The sequence below is a fragment of the Juglans regia genome, chromosome 13 (genome assembly GCF_001411555.2).
Source record: "Juglans regia cultivar Chandler chromosome 13, Walnut 2.0, whole genome shotgun sequence".
In the NCBI taxonomy this organism is placed as follows: domain Eukaryota; kingdom Viridiplantae; phylum Streptophyta; class Magnoliopsida; order Fagales; family Juglandaceae; genus Juglans; species Juglans regia.
This window is the reverse complement of record NC_049913.1, coordinates 11,953,611-11,968,680: the sequence shown is the minus strand read 5'-3', so window position 1 is coordinate 11,968,680 and position 15,070 is coordinate 11,953,611. Positions and strand designations below refer to the sequence as shown.

The following is a 15,070-nucleotide window of genomic DNA, read 5'->3' as shown; positions in this document are numbered from 1 at the left end:
AAGCCTAACCCACAAGTGAGGAGAAATGTTAAGATATAAAATAAATAACAAAATCTATCTCTTTTCATCAGTTTAATCTTTTGGGATAAGTGGTGATTTCACAATATATATATATATGAAAAATTCTTCTCATCAACTATTATTCACTACCCCACATCCCACGCCCTCTGAAAAAAAAAAACTATAGATATAGAGTCGTGTGAAATTGAATAGTGACCAATACATATAATTCTTATATATATATACACACATATTTGTACATGTATCATGATGAAAATATCCAATATTTTCTCCAATTTATGGTCTACTTTCTAGGAGATCATCGTGAATTGATAAGTTTGCAATATATATTCATCGTAGGGCGCAGCCAGCAGTATTCACAGAGTTCTAACTTTTCGTTGCAATAAAAGAAGCTTTTTGACAATACGATCGATGATACTTATCCAAAACATGATATTGTTGGACCACAAAACGCCTAAAAAGACAGACCGCCTAGCTATACTCCAGGAAGTGTCTGGTTTTGCACATGTTTTTCCAATTAATATTTCTTAATTTTGTGTATAATAGATTGGGAGGTAATTAAGGTCTCGGGAGTAAATTACAATCTTCGAGACCAAGGTTTCCTTCGAGACACCAAAACGAATCTTAATTGCAGGTCAGTAGCCTTTCATACGTAAGCACGTATAATTAAAAGAATAATTAATATATGCAATATTTCATGAAGAGATGCTGCAATATTGCATGTTGGGTGAAGGCAATATTGGAGGAGATCATGATCAAGCCAAGGCTATACATTCCAAGCACTACAACTTTAACGTGTACAGTACCGCCAGATTAACGAAAATTTGACTTGCACGCCACCCCGGCCACAATGCACGCAAACTTAACCCATTCTGGAACGTCCCGACAAATAAAAGCATTCTAATGGAAATTAGCTAGATTTCGTGTGGAATCTGGCCATAGATGATGATGACAAGCTGCTTTGCAAGCTTTAAATAATCGAATTTTAAGCAGATTATCAGTACTACACGATCGAACACGTACATGAACTTAATTAGTTAGCTATACTAGCTGATATATATAATTTCATATATAACTTTAAAAACAAAGAAAATCCTAATTAAATTACTAACTAGAGTACTATTATTATATAATTACACGAACTGTTCAAAACTGTACGCGTAACGTTTTCGAATTAAGGATCATAACTAGCTTAATATTGTAATAAATTTTGATCATGATCAGTACTAATAAAAGAGATATATATATATATATATATATATATTCTCTGTCGACCTACGTACATTTTGTTTATCATTAAGGTCTTGAAAGGGATGCATAATCCTAAATATTGGAAAGGCCAATGGCGGGTGGAACTTTGAAAAGTTCTTATATGAAAATGGGAAAAGAAGAAATTTAAAAGAGTGGAAGCTAGGAAATTAGTAATTAACTTGCTACCAAACAAATTACTAAGCTTATCCGGTACTGGAAGCTAGGAAATGAAAAACGTCAAGGAATATATATTTTTCAACTCTAGTGAGCGAAAAATAATTATTTATGAGGACTAGTACTGATATCATCGATCAACCGAGTTTTTGGTTGCCTGGATCTGATGAGGACTAGTACTGATCCCATCGATCGTACGTCCCTGTAATTTATTTATGCATGCAGCATTGAATATGAAGGAAAACAATTAATGCTTTTAAATAAGATCAAAGGAAATTCAAAAAGGCAAGCTAAGTAACTACAGACGTGGGGACGATGTTTACGCAAACGACCGAAGAAATAAATTAATGGAGATCTGTAAACCCTTAAGCATATACTGTCCCGGATATTCTGTTTGTATATAACCTACCCTTCCCGGCCCCTTGGCCTTTATATAAAGCTTCAGCGACCCAAGCTGATCAATCCCGCAAAGCTCTTTTTCGTTATTCTTGTTTTCTCTCAGAAAAAGAAAACCCCGCAAAGTTGTTGTAAAGCTAGCTAGCTAGAGAAAAGATTGAGTTAGAGACAATATGGAACTCAAATGGTCAATCTTGATCAAGCTTTTGATAGTACAATATCTCTCAGTTGTTTGTGTTTCACAGGAGTTTGATTTCTTTTACTTCGTTCAACAGGTTAGTTGCGTCTTATTTCCAATTTAATATGTAAACTTTAAGGTTCTTTCTGCGGATGATTAAGTTGTTCTTTCGTTTCAACCATCATTACAGTGGCCAGGAGCATACTGCGACACAAAGCAAAGTTGTTGCTATCCTAAGACAGGAAAGCCTACGGCAGATTTCGGCATCCATGGACTTTGGCCTAACTACAAGGATGGCTCATATCCGTCCAACTGCGATCCAGACAGCGTCTTTGATAAATCTCAGGTAGTTGCATATATATGTATATGTTTATAAGCCTCATGTTACAAATGATTAAACGGTTGAAGTTGAATCTAATAATTAAATACAACAAAAAGCTGTTCAATACGAGGCAGATTATAATAGGTTTTAGGGTTATGTATCATGAAGACACAAGTAGCTGAAAGCTTGTTATTTAGACGTTCTCGCAAATTTCATTAAATACCACGCACATCCAGGGAATTAGATCATCAAAAATTGAGAAATGCAGATCTAGGTCTCAATCAAACAAATCTCCAACATTTGAGATTTTCCATTCATCTTTTTTTTTTTCTTTTTTTCTTTTGGGGCTAGTGTAGCAAGGTTTCCATTGATCGATAACTGAGATTAAAAAAATCTAGATTTGATATTTCTTGCTCAATGCTCCACGAAAGTAGTACTGGGCAAGACAATACGAAACAAGACAGGAAAAAATAGTAAAATGCAAAATCCCTGCCCAAAGGGCATATATAGCTAATACCAACACGCATTCCAGTTTTTTATAAATCAATTTGAAGAACCCAAACGGATGAAACATATAACCGTAAAAAATGTTTTAAACCGGAATTGAATCCTATCATGCCTCTTACAGCACATGATCCTCATGCTCAAGTTTATATGGCGCTGCTTAATTTGTCTAACGTACGTTCAACTTTCTTGTCTGGTTCGTTTTCTTCGCATAATGGCTACTGTAGCTCTCAGAAATCATGAGCAGTTTGCAAAAGAATTGGCCATCACTTAGCTGCCCGAGTAGCAATGGCTTTAGGTTCTGGTCACATGAATGGGAAAAACATGGGACCTGTTCAGAGTCTGAACTCGACCAGATAGAGTACTTTGAAGCAGCTCTCAAACTGAAGGAGAAAGTAAACCTCCTAGAAATCCTGAAGAATGCTGAAATTGAACCAGATGATGGATTTTACAGCTTAGACAGCATTGAAGAAGCCATTACAAAGGCCGTTGGACACGCCCCTGGTATTGAGTGCAACAAGGATTCAGCAGGCCATAGCCAACTTTACCAAGTTTACCTGTGTGTGGACACTTCAGGGTCTGAAATCATTGAGTGTCCGGTGCTTCCAAAACGCAGATGTGCTTCTGATGTCCAGTTTGCCAAGTTCTAGAGATTGTACTTGCTGAGGAGTAGTACTAAAGGATATTACGCGCGTACTGTCTTCTACGTCGTTAACTTGGTTTCATTTCTGTTTTTCTTTTCAAATAAATGATGACCACTTTACTTTCAGTCGCAAAAACTTAATTTTCATGGTACTTTCCATGTATATTTTCACTCAATGATTAAGATCCGAATGTTCGTATACGAAATATGTAACAAAGTGATCGATGGTTAGGCTGGATATTAATTTGGAAGCCTTATTTCTCATTGATCGTGAGAATAGAAATCAAAACAACGTACATTTTTGTTTTCAAAAAGTGCCAATTACCAAATCATGGGGCCATGGTACGTAGGTAAACTGTAAACAAAAAGTGGAGTACGAAAGTGTGAGCTCTGGATGCGCCATGGGTACGCCCAACAGGCAACAAAAAACGTGTTGATCATGAATCCCGGAGGGGGTTGCGCCGGAGCTTAATTAATTCGCACTTATATGCGGTATCGCTCGTGGGCTCAGACGGCCTCTGGCTTTGCTTGGCTTAACTCTGGGACCGCACCTGCATGCACGCGGGGACTACCTAACTTTGGTTGCATGTAAATGATTTTCAAGGATATCCTGCACGTTACGTTACATGCTAGCTGTAGATCATCAAGGTCTTCATTATGGAGTGGGTTCCTATCCAACGGCCGGCCTAGCTAATTCTTTGCTGTCCATTATGCGAAGAATTAATTACATGCATGTACGTCGTCGCGTCTCTCGGCTCTTAACTTCTGAGTAACGGGTCTTATTGTAGGGGAAGGAAATATAAAACATGATCAAAATGACATGATCAATTTGTTGAACAGGGGACGTTTAAAAAAAAAACATGATCACTTCAAGAGGAGTGATGTCGTTTTGCTCAACAGGGGAGTTTTGGTCAGGTAAGTGTAACTAAACGTAGGTCCAAAATTTGAAAGAGAGTTATGCTGACAATGTGGATTTGTTGAATGCAATGGTTATGAGAATGAAATATAAATATAATAAATATCGGGGAGATGTGGAGAAGATAAATAAATTATTATTTGTAGCTGCGATCCTTGACCCCCGATATAAGTTGGCGATTGTAGAAGATTGAATTAGAGATGTCCTCGGTGATGAGGACGCTGATCAGTTTATTAGATTACTTAAATGTGATATGGATGATTTGTATAGCCATTACAATAGTAATGGTAAGTCTTCAACCGAAAGTGGTAGTGCCTCATGTCCGACCGACTCGACATTTTCCTGGAATGACATACATGCACGAAGTTCAAATTTATTACTACTACGACAGTATCATCAAAATCGTGCATTGAGGTATCATGTAAGTCTGGGGTTGAGTGTTACTTTATGGAAAATGTCGAGGCACATAGTGATACATTCCATATTATATTAACTTGGTGGAAGGTGAATTCTGGCAAGTTTTCAGTCCTTTCCCGAATTTTCAGGGATGTACTAGTCATTCCTATCACTACGGTTGCCTCTGAGTTGACATTTAGCACCAGAGGTCGTGTCTTGGATGCTTATCGAAGTTCATTGTCTCCGACTACTGTCAAGGCCCTCGTTTGCATACAGAACTGGTTAAGTTCAACACCCATTAGAGTAGATACCGTTGATGTCGAGAGCTATAGGCTTGAATCATGTAATTTTATGATTTTAAATGATCTTTTACATAGTTTTAATGTTTTCATTATTTAATTTATAATTTATATAATTTTATAAACCTAGCTGTGAACCCCGGACTAATTGTGGATGACTGAGACGGACGTACCGTGGGATGACCTCTTTATTGGTGAGAAACTCCATACCATGATTACCATCATGCAAAAATCATTAGAGTTAAAGGTGGAGGTGAGTTCATAATATATCACTTGGCTGATGGTTTAAAAGTCTATAGTTAAATAACTAAATAAAAGATAGTGTATTTGATCAATAAAATCCTTTGCAGGAAAATTGAAAATCAATATTAAGTCATCGACGCAAATGCATGGACTGTCAAAACTGATGCGGGGGATTGTGGCTATTTCATATTTAAATTTATTTTGGTACTGTAAATTTAAATTTATTGCGATTTGTAGTTTTAAATTTAATTTATCATTTGCGATTTGTAGTTTGATTTAGTTATTGTATTTAAATTTTAGATTTTTAAATTATTTTTTACACTATTTTAGAACTTTTAATTATTTTTTTTACATTATTATTATTTTTTAATATTTTTAAATAGGGATGGGCCAAGCTGAATTTCAGATTGGGCCTTGGATGTTGGGCCCACGGCCCCAGGCCCAATCTGAGTAGGGCAATTAGGGCCCAGTAGCTGGGAAGCCCACTTCACTCCAATCGGAGCTCCAAGCTCTGAACTCTGATTGGAGTCGAACTTCGACTCCAATTGGAATCGGAGTAGCTTTTGACCTCCGACCCTAGTCAGAGTTGGAGGTCGAAAGTGGGCACTTCGACTCTGTCGGAGTCAGAGCCCACCCCTATCTTATTGCTAACATAAACCCTTAATTTCCATTAAAGATATATCGATCGATCGTTGGGTTGAATGGTTTCTAAATGGAATTCATGTAGCCAAAAGTCATGCTAGTGTTTGTTTTTGGCACGAGCTAGAAGGATCATAATCAACTCTTCCCGTGGAAACTATTCCTAACTAATCATAGGAAGAAATGATAGTTGTAGTTGTGAGTGTGTAAGTGTTGTGTAATCACTTTGAAAAAAATAAATAAAAATAGGATTCACATGAAAAAAAAATTAATTTTTTAATAGTAGATCCTCCTTTTTTTCAAATCAACTACACAGTACTTGCACACTCCACGACTATATGTAGCATTACTCAATCATGGATATAGGTACAAGGCTACTTGTATAAATTTTGTACAATTTTTTGAAAAACATAACGAAATATTATCAAAAGTTGAATTTTTTTTTTAGATGGGTTTCACTTTTTTGTCTAAAGTTTAAAATCATTTTTTCTTTGTAATTTCGAATTCTGTCCCGGATCTTATAATTTTATTACCTATTGCATTTGATAAATGTGTACTTAGATTAAAAAAAAAAAAACATGACATCATTGAATATGTATATTAAAAAGAGAGATTTTATCTGGATCGGAAGTCTTACACCACAAACTTCTAACTAATCTAACATGTGATTTGAAATTTTTATCCATCTATCTTAATACATAAATATGTGTGTGTTTAGATTGAATGATAAAAATGACAAAATACATATTAATTAGGTAGAAATATATGGTGTAAAACTTCTTTATAGCATTTTTCTATTAAAACATATAATGAAAACTGTATTTTATTTTAGTTTCATTCACATTTAAAAATGTTGAAATAATATTGTATATTGTGATCAATAGTACAATATAAACTCTTCCGACGTCTACATAAAAAATTAATGATGTATTATTCAAATCGAAAAACTCTACTCCCACTAAGAATATCTACCGAATTTTTGTATCGATTTGTTTTTTATTTTTCTTTTTATTTTTATATTTTTTACTTAATAATTGAGAAAACATTTTTTAATAAGTTTGTGAATTTTTTTTTTATTTGAAAAAATATTTGAAAAACAAAATTACACTAATCGATATAAAACTTCAATAGACTAATCGGTGACCCTAATTAACACCACTCGTTCAAATCAAAGAAATTCGTCGAATCCCAACAAAATTATTGAAAGTATCCTTTTGTCACACAGTTTTTATTGATGCTCAAGTCCATTCAAAGGAATGAACCACAAAATGCAGCATGAGTCGGGGGACATGATGGGACGTAGAATGCAACCAACCCGGGCCCCTCCATTATATACGTACATGTGTGGCTCTTTTTCATTTTCAAATCTACCATAGTCTAGCGATTTTGATTGTGGCACATAATTTGGGCCCACAGTCTGGCCGATTCAATCAGATTAATCAAGCTGTTTATTATATACTTTTCGGGGAAAAAAAAAAATCATGTCAATAGATATATAGTGTAAAATTGTTGAATAGAAGAAGTCTATTTATTTAGACGTGCGTGTGAGCAGTTAATTCAAATGGAAAGAAACAAATGCTAATCCTAATCACTAGCTAGCTTGGCCAAACTTGCATGCATGCATGATAAATTTTGGTTTTTTTCTTGACCATGTGACCATTAATGGCATTAATACTTTATGAATTTTATTACACCTATAAGTATAAACATGTAACAATCCGGCCCAATATTTTTAAGGTCTTGATATAGATAATCTTATTGGATCAAGATTATATTTAATAGGCCATTTCGAATTAATTTATAGGCTATTATTTATTGAGGTTTTATAATGTGAAATCCAAATTAGACCGCATAATAAATTTTATTTATTTAATTATATTTTAAAATAGTATCAAAAATATTTTATTATTAATATATTACTATCGTCAAGTTTTAAGTCTTTAATAAGCTCTTCGTTTTTAATCTTTTTATTATTACACGGCTGCCAGCCACTCACGGTAGTTTAGCTAGCCCCACATCACAATCTCTCCACTACCACACGTTAGCCCTTAGCATGCACGGCCTCCCCTTAAACTATCCCGCTATAGCCACTGCATATATATATATATATATATATATATATATATATGATAAAATACAAGGATGATTTGTATTACGTGTAGAAGTGATAGTTGGTACAATTTGAACAATCTATAAAAAAGTTAAATTCTGGAAAGTAGGATGACCTAAACGAAAATATCACAGTTCAACATTATTATTGATAATAGGCAAATGAAGAGAGGAATTTATTACAGGAAAAGCTGTAGCATATGTTCTATAAAAAGATTTTGGTCTTACAATGACTTGTTGTAAGATGTAGAGGCCATCTTGTTTCTTAGCTGTGCCAATCGTCTTCTAGCAAGTGGGGTCCTGGATATAGTAGAAATTAGATGAGAAAAAAAAAATATACAAGAAAGTGTAGAAGTGAGCTTGCGCACAGAAATAAGATTGAAGTTGAAATTTGGGACACAAAGGACATCATGAAGAACAAGGGATTGAGTGAGATTTATAGTGCCCTTGTGTGAAACCAAAACATTCATACCATATGGCAAATGAACATAAGTGTTGGTGACTGAAACCATGGAAGTAAAATATGAAGTGGATGAAACAATATGATCTGTAGCCCCGATATCAAGAATCCAGTAACTAGAATTAAAAAACTGAACTGAAACTGATAGAATATTAGAAATGTTACCTGACATATGTTGAGAAGAAGAAGGATTAGAAATAACAATAGCAACTTGAGGAGTTTGAGATGTGGAAGTAAGTGAATCAGAATTTGATTTTGAGTTAAGAAAAGCAAGGAGCTGAGTACATTGTTCTGATGTAAATGGCAACTGAGACATTGGTTCATATGGTGCTGGATCAACATTGGAAGATAAGACATGGTTGGCAACTGCAACTTTCTGTTTGGTGCGAAAACCAGGAGGATAGCCATGGAGTTTATAGCATCTGTCAACAACATGACCAAGAATTCCATAGTGAGAACAAAGAGGCATGTCCTTCTTTACATATGGCTTAGTAAAACGCGGTGGATCAGGCTTTGCTAGGAGAGCCGTGGGTCCAACAAAAGAGAAATTTGAAGATCCTATTGTTCTTTGACCTTCTTCTTGCACCACAAGAGAAAAAACTTTGTTGATAGGTAGTAGTGGATCAATCAATAGAATTTGGCCACAGACATGCGAGAAATTATCATTTAATCCCATCAAGAATTGAAGGACACATTGTTGTTGTTGATATGAAATCAAGTGCTTAAAGCACCACAAGTACAATTAAGAAATGGACAATATTAGTTCTGGAGTTCATCCCAAAGTGCCTTTAGACGAGTGTAATAAACACTCACAGACAAGCTATCTTGACATAGGGAAGAAATAGCTTGTTGTAGATGAAAAATACGTGGGCCATTACGTTTACTGAAACTTTCTTTCAAGTCATGCCACATCTCAAATGCAGAACTGGCATAGATTATACCAGAAGCAATTTCTTTGGAGATGGAGTTCAAGATCCAAGAAAGAATCATGCTATTGCAACGATTCCAAGCAGTGAATAAAGGATCAGCAGAATCAGAGGGTGGAGAAATAGTACCATTGACAAATCCAACCTTGTTCTTAGTTGTTAACGCCATCATCATTGAGCGACTCCAGGTATGATAATTTTCTCCTGTAAGAGGCTGTGTAACGAGAATGGAACTGGGATTATCACCGTGGTGAAGAAAATAAGCACTGGAAATGTTCTCTGTGTGGAGAACAGCGGGAGCGGGAGAAGCAGTGGTGGAATGAGAGGAAGAATCCACCATTTAAAGGTTAATTTGATACCACAATAAAAGAAAAACTTAAGAACATAGAGAAAAAAAGGTTTCAGTACTGTATTGTTGTATTAAACTTAATACACGAGACTCTATTTTTATACACACTTTGAATAGAGGCGGGAAAGTAAGAAATACAAAAAATAACTAACTAGCTAACTAACTCCTCTACTATTAACTAATTATATTAATTAAAATTTCTACAGTTAATAATATAGATATATATCATGCAATGTATGTTGATCACTTTCAACTTAGTGTTACTGCCGCTAGCCACTACCCAAGGCCTTCATTACAAAGCCACGGTTTCTCCACCCAAGGCCACAGCCCATGGTCCTCACAAAGCGTCATGCCAGCCTCTCCCCATGGATGTGAAGACCCGTGCCGCTACAAGGTCTGCCTATAGACCACCGTGAACCCCTCGATTAAGTTCTCTAGTTTTTATCGTCAAAATAGAGCATTCCGACCACGAAAGGCTGCATCACCATGAGGGACCAACAACTGTTAGGAGAACTTCCACCAACGCCCCCGAGATGATGCCGACGAACACCATACCGAGGCCTAGCCACCACCACACACACACCCACCCACCATGCCTACGGTTTCCGTGAACCAGCCAATATCCACAGAAAATGCCGCTAACCTACGTTGTAACCACCACGGTGACTCCACTGCCCAGACTAGGCACACCTCGTTGCTGCCCCATCAGACATAACTCTCTCTCTCTCTCTCTCTCTTTCTCTCTCTCTCTCTCTCTCTCTCTCTCTCTCTCTCTCTCTCTCTCTCTCTCTCTCTCTCTCTCTCTCTCTCTCTCTCTCTCTCTCCATTCACGTTCTGTTGTCAACCGCCATAGGGGAGTTGGACGCCTTTGGAGAGCCATAGAAATAGTCGACAGACCATTCCTCCTCATCGGCGCACCATCACGATAAGCCCACAAAGACTTACTCTCTAGGCGTGCTCCTTTTCCGTCGTGGTCGTCAGGTTAACGACACCGAACTCTCTCTCTCTCTCTCTCTCTCTCTCTCTCTCTCTCTCTCTCTCTCTCTCTCTCTCTTGTTAGCTAAAATGGCGATTCTATAATGCGGAATAAATACTTTAAAACAGAATCGACAAGTTTAATGCCAAAGAAACAGTACCTCTAGCTATTGATGTTCCTCACTGTTTTGCTGTGCTTTCTCATTGATGTTTGGCACTTCCAAACTCTACTCCACTCTATTTAGATAGTGTAAGACTGAAGGGGATTAAGTGAATGAGTCTGAGGACCAAACGTAGTATTTATAGCCGAAACTTCCATAAAGTTTTGGTGGCTACGTGTCCCATGTGTTCAGTTTATCATGGGGCAATTCCAACATTCTACGAACATGATGAATAATAAGAATGGACCACTTCAAGAGCTCCTAAACTTAAGGAAAACTAGAGACTCGTTCTTACGAACGGCCTCCTTGAGAAACGATCAACATTCTCCCACTTGGTTTACACTTCTAATCTAATGTTTCATCTTAAACTTATCGATAATTTGTATTTAAGTAATAAATACATGAATCATGACGATAAGTCCTCTAGTGACGAGTATTACCTTCCATGTATTACTATGTATTTATTTTTTAAACATTACAATTTATGTGGCAACAATTTCTTAATGAATAAACCCTATGTTTATTCTTGGTCCAACACAAATGAATTTTCTCAAAATTAAATTAAAGTGCACATCAATATGAGAAAAACACCAGAATAATTAAGAATTTCATTAAAATAACATTGTTCATACAATGAAAAATTACATAATGGAACCAAGTCTCATATTCACTACATGATCATTGAATTTCAACGGTGGAATGCCCTTAGTCAAAGGATCAGTGATCATTAGCTCAGTGCTGACATGCTCAATGACCACTTTTTTTTCTTTAACACCTTCCCTTATGGCTAAATACTTAATGTGTGTTTACTTCGACTCCCACTCTTGTTGTTTTTAGCCATAAAAATAGCAGCTGAATTATCGCAATACATTCTCAATGGCCTAGAGATAGAATCCATAATTTTAAGCCCATAAATGAAACTCTTAAGCCATACACCATGTGAAGTAACCTCAAAACAAGAGACGAACTCAGCTTCCATAGTGGAAATGGCAGTCAAAGTCTGCTTGGCACTCCTCCATGATACAACTCCACTGGCCATCAAAACAATGTATCCTAATGTTGATTTGCGTGAATCAATACAACCAGCAAAGTCAGAATCTGAGTAGCCAATTACTTCCATATTATTCATCCGTCTATACATAAGCATGTAGTCTTTGGTTCCTCGAATGTACTTCATTACTTTCTTTTCAGCTCTCTAGTGGTCTAAACCTGGATCACTTTGATATCGTCCCAACATTCCCACAGTAAATGTAATATCAGGTATTGTACAGACCTGAGCATACATTAGGCTTCCGACAATAGAAGCATATGTAATGTTCTTCATTTGTTCCCTTTCAAGGTCATTCTTCGGGCATTGGTTCAAATTGAACCTATCACCCTTCACAATGGGGGCTACACTTGGTGAACAATCCTTTATCCGAAATCTCTCTAAAACTTTATTAATATAGGTTTCCTGAGACAGACCCAAGATACCTCGAAATCTGTCTCTATGGATCTTAATGCCAATGACAAAAGATGCCTCACCCATATCCTTCATATCAAAAAATTTTAGAGATGAATTGTTTCACCTCATGCAGTAAACCCTTATCATTGGTTGCTAGCAAAATGTCATCCACATATAAAACAAGAAAACAGATTTTACTCCTATTGACCTTCTGGTATATACATTGATCCATAATGTTTTCTACAAAACTGAATGAAGAAATTACATTATGGAATTTCAAATACCATTGGCGGGATGCTTGTTTTAAATCGTATATAGATTTCTTGAGCTTGCAAACTAATTGATCACCATCACTAGAGGGGAATCCTTCAAGCTATTTCATGTAAACCTCATCCTCTAGATCTCTATTGAGAAATGCTATTTTCACATCTATTTGTTGCAACTCTATGTCAAAATGGGCTACTAATGTCAAAATAATGCGCAATGAATCTTTCTTAGGTACAGGAGAGAAAGTCTCCATGTAATTGATTCCTTCTTTCTAAGTGAATCTCTTAGCAATGAGTCTTGCTTGTATTTCTCAATATTGCCCAATGAGTCTTTCTTTGTCTTAAAGACTCATTTACATCCAATGGTTTTTACACCATTAGACAACTCAACAAGATCTCAGACTCTGTTACTCTTCATAGAATTCATCTCTTCCTTCATAGCATTGTACCATAATTCAGATTTTTTACAACTCATGGCTTGTAACAAGAACTTGGGGTCATTTTCGAATCCAATGTTATAGTCAGATTCTTGCAGATACACAACATAATCATTAGGAATTGTTGATCTCTTTGCTCTAATAGATCTTCTTAATATTGTACCATCATCTTCCTGAGAAGTATGTGGTTCAACTCATTGTTCAAAAGTTCTTTGCAACTCTTGAACTACTTGATCTACTGGAATGTTGTCAGCGGCTTGTGGAACTTCAATGATTGGTTGTTCAACACCAGTTTGTACTTGAGGGGTGCTGTAAACAATAACCAATCTATCATTTGAGGTGGAAGGTTGAGATTCTGAATGATCATTCTCAGAAACTATGTTCCTGGTTTGATCGCTCCCACTGATAAAGTCATTTTCAAGAAATTTTATATTTCTTGATTCCACAATCTTAGTACTGTAAGATGGACAATAAAATCTATAACCTTTAGACCTTTCAGCATATCCAATGAAATACCCACTAATAGTCATTGGGTCTAGTTTCTTCTCTTGTGGATTATAAATTCTCACCTCAGACGGGCATCCCCAAATGCGTATATGTCACAAACTCGGTTTCCAACCTTTCCATAATTCAAATGGCTTTTTAGGAATAACCTTGGTTGAAACTCGGTTTAATATATACATTGTCGTCTTAAGTGTTTCAGCCCACAAGGATTTAAGAAGATTGGAGCTGCTAAGCATACTCCGCACCATGTCCAATAATGTTCAGTTTCGTCTTTCTGCTACACCATTTTGGTCCGATGAACCAAGCATGGTGTATTGGGCAACAATCACATGCTCTTGAAGAAACTTTGCAAATGGCCCAAGTGCTTGTCCATCATCTGTGTATCTACCATAATATTCTCCACATCTATCTTATCTCACGATCTTAATTTGCTTACCGCATTGTTTCTCTACTTCAACCTTAAAGATCTTAAAAGTATTTAATGTTTCGTTCTTGTTATGAAGCATGTAGAGATACATATATAGTGAATAATCATCTATAAAAGAAATGAAGTATTTCTGACTATGTGAGTCCATGTCTGGACTACATATATCAGTATGTACGATCTCCAATATGTCTGAACTCCTATTGGCACATTTCTTTGACTTGTTGGTCTACTTTCCCTTTATGCAGTCCACACAAGTCTCAAAATCAGTAAAATTCAGAGTATTAAGTATCCTATTCATTTACTAATCTTTTAATTTTATCTATCGGAGATATGACCTAATCTTCGGTGCCATAATTTAGAGGAATCATCATTAATAACACATCTTTTAGTGCCAATGTGAACATGCATTGAATCATAAGTGGCATTATTTTGTAAATTAATGCAGTAAAGACCATCAGACAAAGTATCATTCCCAACACAATTAGATTTATAAAATAAACTGAATGATGAATTTAAAAAATTAAAGGAATATTCAAAATGTATAAGTCTTGAAACTGAAATCAAGTTTCTAGAGAAACTTGGAACATAAAAGGTCTTTTCCAACTTTAAAACAAAACCACTAGTTAAAATTAGATAGCAAGTTCCTATAGCTTCCACATGCGAGCCCATCTTGTTTCCTGATAATATGTTTTACTCACTTCTCTCTGGCTTTCTTAGGTTTTGCAAACCCTGCAAAGAATTTGAAATGTGGATTGTTAATCCAGAATCAATCCACCATGTGTTAATATTGACATTAACCATATTAGATTCATAACAAACAAGTGGGGTTGGATTACATTTGTCTGTAAGCTATTTCTGAAATTTAGTGCATTCCTTCATCATGTGTCCCTTCTTTTTACAGAAGAAACACCTGGAATCTTTTTTGAGACCAGCTTGGGGTGTATTTTGCCTTTATCTTTCTGATTGGCTTGAGATTTGTCATTTCCACGTGTTGCCAGTATTGCACTTTCATCATGTTCCATCATCAGTC

At 36.0% G+C, this 15,070-nt stretch overlaps 1 protein-coding gene across 1 annotated transcript; it reads left to right on the top strand.

The window, feature by feature from the left end:
- The first annotated feature begins 1,824 nt into the window (after positions 1-1,824).
- LOC108988762 (ribonuclease 3-like) lies at positions 1,825-3,797 on the top strand. Its single transcript, XM_018962110.2, has 3 exons — positions 1,825-2,117; positions 2,211-2,366; positions 3,074-3,797. The coding sequence occupies exons 1-3, from the start codon at positions 2,016-2,018 to the stop codon at positions 3,494-3,496; spliced, it is 681 nt and encodes a 226-aa protein (XP_018817655.1). The 5' UTR covers positions 1,825-2,015; the 3' UTR covers positions 3,497-3,797.
- Positions 3,798-15,070: the final 11,273 nt, after the last annotated feature.

Coding starts and splice junctions, on each gene's coding strand:
- LOC108988762 (XM_018962110.2), top strand. CDS start 2,016: ATGGAACTCAAATGGTCAATCTTGATCAAGCTTTTGATAGTACAATAT. Junction 2,118..2,210: donor TCTTTTACTTCGTTCAACAG/GTTAGTTGCGTC, acceptor CCATCATTACAG/TGGCCAGGAGCATACTGCGA. Junction 2,367..3,073: donor GCGTCTTTGATAAATCTCAG/GTAGTTGCATAT, acceptor TGGCTACTGTAG/CTCTCAGAAATCATGAGCAG.